Source organism: Coturnix japonica, chromosome 6 (assembly GCF_001577835.2).
Source record: "Coturnix japonica isolate 7356 chromosome 6, Coturnix japonica 2.1, whole genome shotgun sequence".
Lineage (NCBI taxonomy): Eukaryota > Metazoa > Chordata > Aves > Galliformes > Phasianidae > Coturnix > Coturnix japonica.
Genome location: NC_029521.1, coordinates 27,045,079 through 27,061,064, shown reverse-complemented (window position 1 = coordinate 27,061,064; position 15,986 = coordinate 27,045,079). Strand labels below are relative to the sequence as shown.

Genomic DNA, 15,986 nt, shown 5'->3' with positions numbered 1-15,986 from the left:
TTTAATGTTTTGTGGATGTCATGATAAAAATTTGTCTAATCCTAGATGGAACCCATACTAAGATTGGGATATTGTTTATACCAGTTTTTTTGTAGATAATTTATACCAAGATATTATGGATATTTACCCTTGCAATCTGAACAAACTATCTCTGTTCAGCCAGCTAAACATATTTTATGGAATTTTTTTGGAGCCTGTTTTGTAATTGAGAATTGGTAACACTGAGCAAATGATTTGATATTAAAGTTTAATACTGAATTTGTGTAAACTCATTTCCTTTAACAATAGGAAAATGTAACCCATTGTAGCAGGGGTGTAGGGTCTGTTTGGGAGTAAGCATGGTATAATTCATGAGTTGTGTAGGTTGGAGGACCAGAGGCTGCTGTTGAGCAGCTTATGTAGGTTTAACTTGGGCTTTAGGCAGCCAGGGCTCTGCAAGGTGTGTTGTTACCCTCTGAATAACTTAAATTATATGAATCAGGTCTAGAGTTAATTCGAGGTAAGACTAAATATTCAGTTCTTTTGTGAACTTTGCATTAAGCCTAAGCCAACCTTACTTTTTGAGCGAGACTGTTAACAGGAAGCTGCTAGTTTATTGCATTTTCTGTTCCAAGCACAATGGTAGCTGCACAGCAGAAGCAACTTGAAATTGTTTTTATTTTGTCTGCAACTTAATGGTTCTCAGTTATAAAAGTCTTTTAATACACTTTTGACTTCAGCCCGCATTGGATTTTTTTTTTATTTTTTTTTTAAGCTTAAAGATGTGTTTATCTAAAACCCCTGGCTCCATCCTGGGGAAAATACAAAATTGCAGCCTGTTAATGATGATTTTGTTCTGTTACTGTCTCTTCAAGAAAATAAGACAGCTTATAGAAAGAACTGAGCTCCAGTGTGCAGTGTCTCACAGCTGCTTCCTGTATTTTCTGAAGCTGCTTAGATAACCTTGACAACAGTAACAAGGGCTAATGAAGTTTTAAGGCCATGTGTGTGGTATGTACACCGAAGGGAGTGCTGCTCACTCTGTAGTTTGACAAAGATTTGAAGGAAACATGGAGAAAAACCCTGTTTTGGCTCCATGCTTTGCAGTGACATGTTTCATAGCTTCCTGTTCCTGTCTACAAAGCATTTAGATGAGCCAAGATATGGTTAGTCAAAGCAGCCTCCCCCCTACTTGGAAACTTAAAATTCCAGACTTCTATAGCAGCATATACCTTGATAACATGCCAGAAAGCATTTTTTCTTCTATTTTTTTATTAAAATATCTCATATATATATATTGCTTACATTAAAATACAGCAGTAGTTTAATTTTAAATAGAGCCACAAGTATAGACACTCAAAAAATCCCAAACCCACATCACTTCAGTAAAATAAATAAATAAGGTTTCAGACTATCAGGATTAGATGAAGATTAGACAATGATTTCAGATAAACAAGTCCTAAGACACTGTACTTGCCTACCCATGACACTACTTTTAAAAACACCACATGCAGCCTATCTACAGTACATGTACTAGAACAGAGGCACTGGCTCTATAACAGTGGTTAGAGTAGGTAGAGTTACAAACCACAGCGTAGCAACATCTGCTTTTGGATAACGTCCTACACTAGAATGGCAGTGCAAGGCATTTCTGGAAGAGAATCATCTTTTGACACCACATACATGTGCTGTTTGTTTGGTTTTTTAAACCTGGTTCCCAGCATGAGTGTAAGGTTAGCCTTATTCTGCAAGTACGCAAAGCTGGAGCTGGTAATGGATTTGGTTTTGATCAGATAAAGACAGCTATGCTCTGATGTCAACATTGACTTTATGAAATGCTACACTTGCCTTCTGTTTTACAAGCTAGTTAGATCTTTGCATCTGGGCAGTTAGGATATACTAGGAAAGTGACAGCACGAGAGGGGGGGTGGTCACAATGCTTGAAGGTCAGGTATCTGGCTGGTCTTGTGTTACACTAGCTCAAAATTTGAGCATATTGCCACCGTTTAGAAGGGCACAGAACAGCTTCAGTCTAGAGAAAAAAAAATATTAGAGCATTCACACCTCATTTCCCTTCACCTCAAATCTACAAGATAAATTTGCACTGCAGGATTGTGGGTACTTCATATTGTATCGGGATATCATATCTTTACTGAAAGTGGCCCAGGTAGTGTGGAAAGAAAAGAACAGCAAGAAGTCTTACTTTCTGGTTAACGTAATTAAATACCAAAAGAAAGCACATCAATTCCCATTGTAGAGGCACAATTCATAGAAAATTGCATCTAAAACTTCAATGGAAACAAGTAAAAATACTAGTCCAAAAATAAATAACATGTAATCTACTATTAAGAAGTTATTTTGCTGGTGCAGTGCAAGGTAAGTAAGGTCACAGAAGTGCAGTATAATAACCATTTTTAAGTATAAATATTCTCTACGTAAGTCAGAAGAGCTACAAAATTAATCCCAAAAAAACACCTGTGCAACAAATTTAAGATAAACAGCATGCTTACTAAGTCCCAGTGTCTAAACTACCTGTTCAAACATGATTTACACTTCTTTTGTCTCAGCTGCCCAAGGGAATTCTGAAGCCAGAACCAAATTCATTTACATCTCTCGCACTTACTGTAAACAAGTAATCCATATTTTTGATCCCATTATTCATTAGCAGTTAATGCTACAGTGAACTCAGATAGAGGGTTCTTTTAAGGTTTTTTTGTTGTTGTTGAAGTATTGGTATATTAAAAGCCACAATAAGAAGAACACTCCATTAACAACTAAATTTGAATTATCCGTGTCTGGCACTGTGTAAACATTTCTTTCAGTTCTTTTTGTTTGATTTCATTTAGAGCTTCTGATTCTGCAGGGCTCTTCTGGACCTTTGCCACAGCAAAATTAATCCCTTGAGTCAATCCTGCTTGTGTGATGTTAGCAACCTGGACCATGGAACTGCGGATTTTAGCAAAAGGAGATACAGCTCTGCTGCTGCTACTGTCAGCTGGGGAAGGAGTTGTGTGGAGTCCCGTCTCAAGGATACCAGAAGCAGATCCTGGGCTTCTGTGAGATTTAGTAAAGTCAGTCCCATCAACAGCTAAGAGCTGAGGATTTGGCTCCGAAGACTGTACATCCAGCTTGGATGGCCTGGAAGGAATGCCTCTGCTAGCTTCAGTCTTGTTTTCTGCTTTTTTACACGTGTTATTGCTGGTTTCATTTATTGTATGATGTGGCTCCTCAGAGCAAGTCTCTGCCTCCAAAGCATCTGACATTTTATTCTGAGCATCCTGTACAAACCTCTGGCAGTACACATCGATAGGTTTAGCAAATTCCATCTCCGCATTGTCAGCAGAAGGTACAGGTACGTCTTCACAGTCAGACTGGTTAGCCTGAGTGACGTGAATCTCAGATGGAACATGAATGCTGATGTTCATATCAGTGCTGCTTATAGATTGAGACCGACTGCCCAGCCTTGGAGCTGAGGCAATGATACCACAACTAGGCAGCACATAATCTATCTGCCCTATGTTCTCTAGAGAGTCAGTTAACTGGTTGTCCTCATCAGATTTAGAATTAGTCAGAAAATCATCTGAGTGGAAAGAATCATTATCTGACATTTCTGTATCAGATTCAGCATGGACTTTAGTATCTACTGCTGGATTCTCTAAAGTTTCAAGGCTACTGTCTGATTTCCAAAGATTAACTTTCAAATTAGGTTTTAAAAAATTAACTTTCACTTCAGGCTTGGCGAAGCTGCCTAATTTGCGAAGATTGCTGATGTTTACGTTGGATTTGGTTTGTTTCACTTTTTGATTGAGAGATGAAAACTTGCTGAGTAAGTAATTCTTGCCTTGTGCCAAGGACCCTCTGTTCTGAGAGCGAATGCCAATGATGTCTTCGTGAGGTTTGCTGCTCTTCCTGGAAGAAAAATCAATCTCTAGTGTCCAACAAAGAGAATTTCATCTATAAACACCAAGTATTCACTGTTTTCCAGTCTATTTCCATAGAGATCTGCACATAAACCATACCCATATAAGTTCATCAAATTAAAAACAACCAAAACAAAGAAAGGTGTGACAGAATGGCATCCATACCAAATTAATTTCTAGCACAGTTGCCAGAAACAGGATTGTTTCTTTTAGGTATCGTGCATTACCGTGTACTGCTACCAACTGAGAAGACAGCAAAGCTGGGACAAAGATTTGCACGATTAAAGCACTCACCTCTCTAGCTTTTTCTCAATAATAGGCACATCTAATCCCATTGCTTGCTTTGTGATGCGCAGCATTTCTGCAATGCACTGAAGAGTGTCTGAAATCCAATTAGCAGCCTGTCAGACTTAAAAACTTGACATCTCAACATCCCGACATCTAAAATTGGACTTTTTTTTTTTGTAACTTAATTAAGGTTGGGTTTTTTTCCCCCTATTCTTTAGATTAGTTACACTCAAGTTGCAACTGATTTAAAGCTTATAAATAAGCTTAAGGAAACAACAGACACTCCTTAAGCCCTGGATACTGGGTGGCGGGTGTAAGTGAATCACTGCCATGATACATTTGCAGAAGGAACACCTACAATTACATTTATTCTAAAACCTTCTTGATTAAACTTAGTGCTCCAGGTAAAGAGTGATGGCTTTCCCTATTAGTGTTTTTTTATTCAGTTAAACAAGAAGCAAGAACATTTCTAGATGTTGCTTTCACTAACTAAACCAATTTCTTATCTCATTAGGAGCCAATATGAAGTCTGTTCTATCTTCATGTCTACACCGTCATTACTCCAAAATTGGATGTCTTCATTCTAGATGGAAGTATTGCTTTAAAACCATATCTGAAGCTTATTTTTGTCTGTTAGAACAGTGAAAGTTCAGTGTACACACAGGATATATAGGTTTCTACCCCAACCCCGCAGCAGAAGAGTTAGTTATATTAAAAGTTATACACTATAAGAGATTGTAACAGCTACGGAAAAGGTTTTCTAGAGGAAAGCTGGTATAACTAATATGCTTTCATATATAAAGCTTTTATACAAGAAACAAACCTTTTCCATCCTCATCTGGGTTGCGTACCACAGCTCGAAGGGTGTGAAAATATCCACTCATGTCCTTGTACTTGTAGTGTAGCCTCATGCATGAGAACTTGGGTTTGCCAAAGAGAGTAGGCTCAGGCCCTGAGAAGAAACATGGAATAATGAAAAAGATATTGTGGAGACTATACCTAAACAAGTAAGAAAACAGCTTTGTGTTCTCTTTAAATAATATAGGCATTTTAAATGAAAGGTTTTCCACAATAACTAAGTTACCAATTACTTTCAAAGAGCAACTGGACATATGCACACATAATCCAGCCTGACTGTTCATTATAGACTATCCTCTCAGATAAGAGAAAAAATCTATTACATCCTGTGTCCTAGGAAATGTTTCTGAGAAGATTAAAGAGAGGAAGTTATGTATTCACCAGTAATATAAGTTTCATGATTTAAACCAAGTACTTCAGCTTTTCAATGCACTTCAAAGGTATCTATATCACTGAACAGCTGGAGTTATTATGCGTTTTTAGTAAGGTATTAGATCCTGCTGATTCAACTTTAATTGGTAAATCAAGGTGTTTCCTGTATTGTGGAAAACCACAAGTGAGGCAGACTTTTTTCTTTAGAAACTGTAAATGCATAGTCAGTGTTACAGCAAGGAGGTGATAAAATCATGAGGCATTCTGCAATGGATTATTTAACTTAATTAACAGAGGAAGGGGCAACAATAGAAGTTAATCAACATAAAACAATTCCAAAATAGCAAATTCTTTATCAGACCTTACTAAAGAAGAACAAACTTTAACGAAGTTAACAGATCTACGAAACAGATCTAAAACACAACTGAGAAACAACTGCTGTATTTGGATGAAATAAAGAGGTCCACCAAATACACATACCTGTAACTGATTACAGAATTTGATTAATCTGTTACTGACATTTGAGGAGAGATTCATTTTGATTTGATGAATTGATGGTTTTGGTGCTTTGGTATTTTTGGAAGAGTTTGAGAATGCAGTTTTGTTGTTGCTTTGGAGCCCTTCCAGTGATCAAAGCTTCCATTTCAAGCAGGACCAGAAGACAAGATTGTGAAAGAACTCTGGTGTCTTATCAGCAAGACAGCAATTGTCTAGGACACACTACAGAGGATGCAACATGTGAAGGCTTGCTGTTTCTATTCAGAGCAGACTACAGATGCATTCACCGGGCAAGCTATTGTTAAAAGCATTCAAGAAATATGTGCATTATTGTATTCTTACCTATTTCTATTTTTTCCAGTGCTTCAAGGCTTAGTCTTTGGTACTGATTCACCTTGTCAATTTCATCATCATAACTAGAAAAAAGAATCACAGTTAAAAACTTAATAATCTGAAATAAAGCTAGCAAAAGTAAGCTACACAAAGTAAGAGAAGCTGGTAACTTACTAGGCCACGTAGTAGGCAGAATTAGAAAGTAACAGCAGAACATCCACATCTTTATGAGTAGCATCAATGAGACTGAGGAAGGAGAAAAAGAAAAAGAAATCATTTTCTTCTCACAGCTGTAACAAATCTACAGCATTTTTCAGGGACCTTCTTTGACAATGACCCCTTATACCTGGAAGTATATAGTAGCTCAAATAGGTCAGTACCAGGTCCAAAAAATAAACTCTCACAAGCTCCTAAAATGCTAACAGACTAAGAGAAAAAGAATTCAGACAATCCAAGTGATGAGTCTATGTGCATCTTTGCTATTTCAGATGTTACTGTTTAGTTTGCAGAAGATCTAACCATTGTTTATCCATTATATATTAGCATACTCTGACCTTGATAAGGAGACTAATCAATGAAATTAGAATTTATGCTCACTATCACCATGAAGAGCCACCTAGGCTTTCCTACTACCCACTCATTACACAAGAATTTAACTTGATCCAATATGGCTTTGAAGTCAAGTTCCTCTACAAAACAATAAGGAAATACATATCAAACAGCCCCTTCTGGAACTAAGGGTGAACTCACCATTTTTATGGCACCTGAGATAAAACACAACGTTTGTAAGACCTTTACAATTCCAGCTACTCAACCATAGTTCACAGCTGAACACCTGTATTTGTTTAACATACTAGCTATCAAAGTTATACAACTTGTCAGAAGTAATTAACAGAAGATGTAATAGCAGCTGGTCAGTTACGACTGGTCAGTTTATTCAACAAACCTTGGGTCACAATCAATAAGTGCCCATCCTCCATGGAATTTTTCATCATCTGGTAAAAGCATTTTCATGTAGCTCTGCAACAGCTGACTAATCAATTCCTGATGGCTTCTCAGATTCTCTTTGTGTAGGGCTTCATGCTCTTTCTCTTTTGTAAATATGGAGTAGAGATCCTCTGTTACAGGGATACCCTGCATCAAGTCTAGATTTAATGACACAAGATATCGATAAGAAGGTGCCAACAGTTAAGTGATGCACAACAGTAGTCTGTGAAATGCTTTGTCAGTTCCTCAAGTGGTTCTTAAAATAGCGAATTGTAACCTTTTTTGCTGACAGAAGACAAAATTATACCTATAGTGTTCTCAATTCTGGCAACATTCTGTTCAGAAAGATTAACTAACCATTTTTCAAGTATCTATAACTATGAAAGCTTTCCTACATAAACATGAACCTTCCTTTGTATAAGAGAAGTCACAAGAGAATTAATGCTAAATTTAAGTTAGGAACAAACTCTGTAGTGATTTATCCTATATATAATTCCACTGAACTGAGTTGTGTTTAATGTCCAAATGCTTATTTCATTTGGTGTCCACTGCACAGAAATGAGTGAGATAATATACACACACACCAGAGGTACATAGAAAAAGCAGACAAAGATAAAGCCAAGGTAATTCTGAACAGTCTTAAGCACAATAATTTAGCTTAACTGAAGAAGTTTTATCCTTACCTATGACTGCTTGCCTATAAGCATCCCTGAAACGATTCAAGTAATATCTGTTTGCAGAATTTACTCCATCCTTCATTACTCCTGCCAGCTTTCTTTCACCAGTCCTTGTGAAGTCACCCTTCAAGTTACAAGAACATGCAAGTCATGCACACACACAGCTTGGAAGCAGCAGTCTTAGCAGAAAAGCTTTATGAACAAATGACAGCTCAGAAGTAATGTTCAAATCACTATTTCTACATACAAGTTGAAAACAAATGTTCTTAGAAAAGCAAAATATTTCTCGTGGATTTGACTCTTCAGAGAGCCTTACACTTTCAACAAATATAATTCTGTGTATAATCGTAATGAAAAACTAATCAGATAATCAGAAAAGCTAAAAATTTATGTATATAAATCAAGTTCTGTGTTCCAGAGTTAAAGCCAAACACTATTAATAAGACAAGTGTGTTGGGTTGTTTTTGATTGCAGTTAAAAGACTGGTGTAACAAATAAATCAGAGTTTAGTAAAGAGATTTAAAAACCAATTATTAAGTTTAAAGCACTCCTCCTGCATAGATCTTCTCCAGAATCAGATACCAGGAACTGTTCCACCAGAACACACAGGAAGTAGCTTCAGTCCTATGTCTATGGTTTTTTCAAAGACCACTAAAAGCAGAAGGAGTGGACAGGAAGGGACTTCATGCCCAGTTCTCATCTTGTTATGCTGTACTGCAACTAATTAAGTAAACCTGTGAAACAATAACTAAATTAGTATTACCCTGCTATCTACTTAGCCCAGTATTAAGTCCTTCAGAGTGCTTTTGAAGTACCTCAGCTGAGCTTAAACATACTCTATCTCTACTTACATAGAAGTATTATAATAATAATAATAATATTATAATATTATAATAATAATACTTCTCACCCAAGCGCAATGCACCCAGGCATGAAACTAATAGAACACAGTTAACTAGAGCCAGCAGTTCCACAAGACATCTAGACACTCAAGGCCTCCTTAGTTTTAGTACAAAGTGTCCTTCTGTTAAAAGGCCACAGTCTCCACCAGGAAAACAGAGTAGGTGGCTAATTCATCTTCCATAAGACAGTTTTCCGTTGGAGGTAAAATCTACAACGTAGCACACTGCTCAATAACAAAATAGGTAACATTTGACCCTTTACCTTCAAGGCTGCTGTGCCAGCATACTGCCGGCTTATGGCATCTCCATTGTTTGCCCATATTATCTGGTAGATTCTGTTGCATTTCACTGGCAAAGGCTGTTCTGGTGGCATCACACCCAGTTTTTTGAGCTGGAATTTAACATACTTGTTAATATAAGCTTCTAGATAAACTCATTCACAGTATAACAGCTTGAATAAAGAAAGAAAACACATAAGCATTTTAATACTAAATTTTATATGGTCTGAATAAGAAGCCCAGTCTGCTGATTTCTCAGATTAATCCCCTGTTCATGAAGAAAGACAAGAAGATTACTCAGGATACAGAGATTTTCTTATGGAAAATATCGAGAGTACGTGACCTGTTATCCACATTAAAGTTCTAACAGGCTAAACAAGCTAATTATTTTTATTGCAAAGGTACTCATAATGTCAAAGGTCTGGAAATAAAGTAGAATCTCTTTCCAGTTGCAAGAAAAGAAGCATGCCATGAAGACTGGATCTTTTTCTCATAGACACTAAAGCCAGTGTAGTCACCCCATCCTCAGACTCACTCCTTCCCCAGAAGAGAACTTTAATAGCAACTTGGTATGTTGTGTTTATAATAAAGGCTTGTGCATTCTGGACTGTTAGTGCTCAACACTGATACTGAAGGCCTGACATATTACTCTTCAGAATGCCCAGTACTTACAGGTTTTCCCAGATAAGTCTCAGCTATAATAAAAACTGAAGTGTTTTTCTCCACATATTAAATTGGTAAAGCTGTAGAGTTTTCTGTTCTGAAAATAATATTATATGTAACTGCAACAGACAATGAATTTTAGGTTATCACTGTAGTAATAACCTGTCAAACCTCTATTTACAAGTTGTAATTAAAAATGCTCAAGTATGTTTGCAGCTTAGGCGAAAACTAATACAAGGTTATTCTTTTACTTTGCAAACCCTATTAAGTTCCCAGTTGACATAAAGCTAATCCTACAGTTCCTAGAAAATGTAAAGGAAAGACGTGTGTAATTCTAAATATTCTACTTCATGTCAATCAACTCCCAGTGTTTTGAATTAATTGGAAAGTGCTTTGGCTGTAATTTGAGAAGGACAGAGCACATCATAGTTAATGTTATAATAATTATTAAAAAGAAAAAGATCTCTGCATTCCATGAAATCCTCTATTTAGAAAGACATCCTTTGAATTTGCACTGGTAATGTACACAGAAACCTGTTTATGACCTGCAAACAGCAACTGCCAGACAAAAGGGTTAAAGCCATTCAATCTTCAATCCTTATGAAAGGCTCACCACACCTTCTATCCCTCACTTCAAGTATAGCTGGATTTGTTCATTTTAGGTTGGGGAAATAATGGAAGCTTCTATGTTCCAAGTATTATTGTGTCCTGGAGAGAGCAGAGAATCAAACTGCCTGGGACACTAACATCATGAACTAGCTGTTCCTCTACACAGAAGAGAAGAGGCATGTCCTTGCATGCTATACCATACTACATTTCATGGTGGCTAACATTAGCATCCAACCTCTACTTGAGTTCTAGTCCTTAAACATCTCATTTAGGAGACTGTTTTTTAACAAAAACAACTTTATGTTACTGCACATTTGAAACTGAAATGACTAAATCCAAACAAAAGAATCATCAAGATGTGGTCAGTCCCTTTCTCTCTGAAGAAAATGTTTGCATTACTGTTTTCAAACAATTTTGAGTTATGTTAGCAGCTTCATGGCTCTCTAAGCAGTTTGCAAAAACCCTTTCCAGCAGATGTTAATTTAGCATTATTCAGTAACAAAGACTTCACAGAACTGCAGGGGTTGAAAGGGACCTCAAGAGATCAAGTCCAAGCCCCCTGCTAAAGCAAGCACCCTACAATAGGTCACATAAGTAGGCGTGATTTCCCTGTGAATATCAGTAAAACTTTGAAGAACTCAATACTTTAACAATGACATTAGCTATACATGCCTGCTGTTCCATGACCACTCTGGCAATAGCAGCCTGCACTACATTGGTACGATCCAGACAGTCCATGCAGTTAACTCGAAAAATTCCTTCCTGTTTACAAATCACACCAGCTTGATCAACCCTTTCGAGATAAAAAAAAAAAATCGAGTGAAAGCAGTGTAGTTTATCAGCCCCTACAGACACAGAACATTTTACACATGGAATACGGTTTGATTTCACTCATTATCACACCATGTGATGCTCAGTATTAACTACCATTGTTCTCACTTACTTGAGAAGACATTGTCTACAATAGTAGAGCTGTAGCTCTAGGATTAATGGGTCAAATATAGAGTGTTTTCCCACAAATGTAAGCAACCTTAAAAACATTTAAGGCAGTAAACCTCGAGGAGAAAACAGTACCTGAGAATTTTTGCTCTTAGGTGCATAGAAAAGTAATGCTTCTGAACACTGAATACAGACCAATGCACAAATTTGGCACCACAAAACATACAGTTACAACAAATTCAAGGCACTTTTTTTTTTCCCCTGAAAGTACTTAACATGAGCCTGAAAACAGTTAAGTACCTACCAGCACCACTTCATGTCAAGAATAATGTCATGAATGGCATCGGTCAGTGTTTGAACATTTTCAAACTTCATTCCTCGGCTAAAATACAGAATTTTATAGCAGTTAATTCAAACTGAAGTAGTGATTTTGTTTGGCATTGCAAGTAACAGAAAATAAATGATGTTAAGGATTTAGCAAAGTGGGAGAGTTAGGCAATCTGACAAACTAAACAGTAAACCTAATTCAGAACACTTTGAACAGTTCAATATCAAAAACCAAAGCAAGACATTTCGATATTTACATTCTAAAGAATCAACATTCAGGAACGCTGAATCTATAAGGAAAAACAAGTGTGCAGCTATTCCGTCATGGGTGCCATTCTGTAATATTTATGGCAGAGTCAACAAAAAAGGATTTGAAGTTGGGATAGCCTGTACTGCTTTTCCAGCCATCCTATAACAGTAACACCTGCAGACACACCCTCTGACAACCTTTGCCAAGAATTGTGTTTTCAGTACTGTACCCTATTCACTTATGCCATGGGAAAAACAGTACTCATTACTACAGTTCTTGGAAGAAAAGTGAGCAAACAGAAATGAAAGCTCATTGCTAAGTATCAGTTCAGGATGTTCTACAGATAAAAATGTTACCTTAAAGACCTTAAGTACTTGGGAGGGCTTTCCCTTTTCCTGACATTCAGATAATATCTTGGTCAATTATTAGGTCAATAATGATTTTCCAGGCCAGATCCATCCCTTATAGTATCTAAGAAAACTTCACCACTGCAGCCTGCTTAAGGAAAGCAGGGAAAATACATGTTTGTGTGCCAGATCACATGCCTGGGCATGCCACAGACCATGCCAACATCAGAGTAGAATCATGAAAACAGCAGCTATTTATACTGCATTAAAGTAAAATTCGATGTATTTTATTATGGAACATCATTAGAATTCTATAAACACGCAGTGGGTTCCTCTGGAAGAAAAATACTTAATAGCAATGAATCACATGCAGAATGCTCAACTGTTAGAAAAGCAGGTCAGCCACCAATTCACACTCACAGCATGTAACGAAACCTTTGCTTAATAAAGCATAACAATGTTAATAATAACAACAGTGCACATTTAACAAAGATCAGAGACAAAAATCTACAGAAAGTAATGCTTGTTCATCCCAGCTTCAACTTTTTATATTGCTTTACAAAAGATATTCTTCCTATTCAAAAGGAGGTGCTTCATGCAGAAGACAAATAATGTTTTTTCTCTTCCTTTTTGTTCTTTGTTACATAAAAAAATACAAAGCAATCTTTTAAATATATTTCTTACCAGTGCTCATGGAAGTCAAATGAAACATAGGTCAAGTTTGCATTATTGTACATAAGAACTTGTTTAAGGTAAGCATCTCCAATAATCTTCTCTCTGCCTGTCTGATCCACCAAATTAATAATGACCTGTTCAGAAATACAGATTTAACACTTATTACCCTCTGCAATGTGACTGATATCATGTAATAAGTAGTATTTGAGTCAAAAAAAAATTTGCAGGTTACCTTTTTATAAGGTATTGTCTTTGATAAGCTGTATTTGAGATCAAATAAGTTCTAGATGTTTGCTGAATAATAGTACAAGAGCTATAAAATGCTAAGGACATGCATACAAAAGTAGGGTTTAAACATCTTTGCAAGTTACTACATTTCTCAGGTGACACTAAACTGAGATATGATTATATGTAGCATCATCCCAATAATCACAAAAAGTATGCAAAAAAATTTCTGAGCTATTTCACCACATAGCACCTACCTGCTTTTTGTAATTTTTCAGCTGTTCTTCAAAATGTGCACGAAAACAGGACACTGTTTCACTTTCACCTACAAGGCAGAGCAGTGTTAGACAAGAACAGTCTGTTCAGCAGTAAGTTCTGCTTGAAGTATTCGTACTCAAATCTATGCTCAAAGATACCCTTGCTTAAAAACAGCACAATACATTCTACAAACTTACTTTTACAGTCCGTCATGAGCTCTATCAGCTCCAACATTGCTGTTCTACTACTATATTTCATTTGAAAAAAATCATTCTTCATGTTTGTTTTCTTTTACATTGAGTTAAGAGCAGGGTGGTGTGGAAAAAATTCTGATCTTGAATTATTCCACTTAAAAACTCACTCTTGTCCAGACGGGGCCGTGGGTTATATCTATATCCAACCTGGCTCCAGAAAACAGGCACAGAACCTCTTGTTTGTACAAATGAAAGAGTATGGTTATGAACATGAATCAGCTGTTCTGTCTCAACATAGTTTGCCACATTTCCGTTTTTATCAACACCTCGTCGCTTATATCGCATTCCTAGGAAGAACAAGAATAACAATCAATTCACATCTTAAGTATTAAAATGGTTAAATCCTACACTACTGATAAGTAGAGATGGGTACATTTCTTTACCAGCTCTGTGCCGACTCCGTCGTGAAATAAGTACCACCAGGAACGTTGGATGAATGTCATCTACACAAGTTGACTCCTGAGGAGGCGTTTCAGGACTGCTCTTCTCATCATCAGAAGACTCACTGTAGTTGACAACAAGTTCCTCAATTTGCACAAATCCTTGTATGATGGGCATAATCCAGAAGTCCACTTCAGAATTCTGAAGGTTACAACAACAAAAAAAAAACAGCCATTACATTCCTGATGGTTTTACATTGTCATCTCCATTATTTCTCCCATTTCTCATTTATAAACAGCTGCTTCACATTGCTTTCAAGTTTTAATGTAGCTTTTGCAATATCCTTGTCTTATTTCTGTAAAAGGTATCAGCATTTTTCCCTGTTAGTTGGATGGCTTTTAAATTAGGAATTAGATACAGAAAGCAACTTAAGAGTTTTTTTCCTCCTGTGGAAATGAAGCAAGATAGAAAAAGGCAAAGCAGAAATTCATTAACAGATACAAGACACAAAGTAAAGACATAAAAAAATGCCATCATCTTTAAAAGAACCTATTACTTGGCCTAACCTCAAATGTACATAGTAGTTACAGTTCACTAACTTATCAAGGAGATCACATGCTGAAGAAAAAGAAATAAGTATAGAATCTCAGAATCACAAGGTTGGAAAGGACCTACAAGATCATCTAGTCCAACTGTAAGTAGTTACTGTATGTTTCTTCGATTCTGTTCATTAGCCAGGAAGCCTCATTAGCTTTATCTGCTCTGAAAAGAAGTTCAAAATAACTTGTTCCACACTACTCTTATGCTGATCAGCTATTCTGTTCAAGGAGAAAAGCAGTATTCTCCACTCCAGAAGACAAAAATCATTCCATCATTTAAATAAGAAAAACTTTAGAATAGATCTGAAGTTTACTTCCACAAATCAGCATAAACTGGCATATCACTGGTTATTCTGCATAGCTTTATTAAAATAAGCCACCTAAGGTGAGTTTATTTTTTAACTAGCAGTGAACATGGGCTAACTGAAAGTTTGGCTGGGTGAAAAAGGGAGCATCAGCTGCCTTGTAAGTCAGCTGCAGAAGGTGCAGCCCCGATCATGACCTGTCAAAGCATGTTTTAAAGTCAACTACTACGTGGCCTTAAATAAAAATTGCAACTGAAATTCTTTTTAAAACTAGTACTTATAAAACACAGCTTTTGCTAGAAATAACTCACATCAGTGATGATAAGATCTTCGATCATGTGTTTGTTCCAAAAGAATCTGTCATCAACCTGTTTAAAACAAAGAGGCATTTTTTGCAACAGAAGTATTCAGAAATACTCCTAGCAAAGACACCAATGTTACTGACTACAACTGCACAGACAAGTTCAGCATTTGCTATTTTTGAATAAAAACAGCTCAATTCAAAGCATGCTGCCAGAAACTCATACTTCATTCTCATGCATTAATCCAGTAACAGGGCAAGATCTTCAGTTACTGCAGACTATACTACCAGAGGGTGTGAGGAGTCAAGTTTTGATAAGCAAGAACACTTACTTTTCGCCAGAGTGGCAAGTCGGTTTTCTCACATGCGCTCTGTCTCTGCACAGAATTTGTTAGATCATAGGTAAGGCTGTAGTAAAACGAATCTGAATCCATGAACATTTTGAATAATTCCTCCAATAACCTCTTCTCCAACCTTTCTTTCTCTTTGCTTTCTTTAATCTGAAAGGAAAGTAACGGCTGTATGTCTTATCAAAAAAAGATCCTAGCCACACTTGCAAGACACCATTTCTGAACTTGTAAAACATTTTATCATTGACAAATGGGATCTTAAAACTCCTAGCAGAGATCAGCACAAGCATAGGACTCTTCAGAAATATAATGCATCATAGAAGCACTTTCTTATCAAGGACATCTAGAGCAATCAGGCTCAAAAATATTGAGCTGACATTAAAGCAAAAAACAAAAATCGTTTCCCACCTG

General features: G+C 36.7%; 1 protein-coding gene across 3 annotated transcripts in view; it reads right to left on the bottom strand.

The window, feature by feature from the left end:
• Nucleotides 1-741: 741 nt before the first annotated feature.
• The window catches only part of INPP5F (inositol polyphosphate-5-phosphatase F), a 34,012-nt gene continuing 18,767 nt past the window's right edge, over nt 742-15,986 (bottom strand). For 2 of the 3 annotated variants that reach the window (XM_015867402.2, XM_015867403.2), the window contains 16 exons: nt 15,558-15,725; nt 15,236-15,292; nt 14,023-14,221; nt 13,747-13,926; nt 13,385-13,452; nt 12,912-13,036; nt 11,608-11,685; nt 11,037-11,157; nt 9,077-9,205; nt 7,919-8,036; nt 7,195-7,393; nt 6,423-6,494; nt 6,258-6,331; nt 5,011-5,139; nt 4,194-4,281; nt 742-3,888 (listed from right to left, as the gene is read on the bottom strand). In XM_015867402.2, the coding sequence (XP_015722888.1) occupies nt 2,754-3,888; nt 4,194-4,281; nt 5,011-5,139; nt 6,258-6,331; nt 6,423-6,494; nt 7,195-7,393; nt 7,919-8,036; nt 9,077-9,205; nt 11,037-11,157; nt 11,608-11,685; nt 12,912-13,036; nt 13,385-13,452; nt 13,747-13,926; nt 14,023-14,221; nt 15,236-15,292; nt 15,558-15,725 (2,940 nt within the window). In that variant the 3' untranslated portion in view covers nt 742-2,753. The remainder of the gene's footprint in view (nt 3,889-4,193; nt 4,282-5,010; nt 5,140-6,257; nt 6,332-6,422; nt 6,495-7,194; nt 7,394-7,918; nt 8,037-9,076; nt 9,206-11,036; nt 11,158-11,607; nt 11,686-12,911; nt 13,037-13,384; nt 13,453-13,746; nt 13,927-14,022; nt 14,222-15,235; nt 15,293-15,557; nt 15,726-15,986) is intronic. The other variant, XM_015867404.2, reaches the window with a different exon arrangement.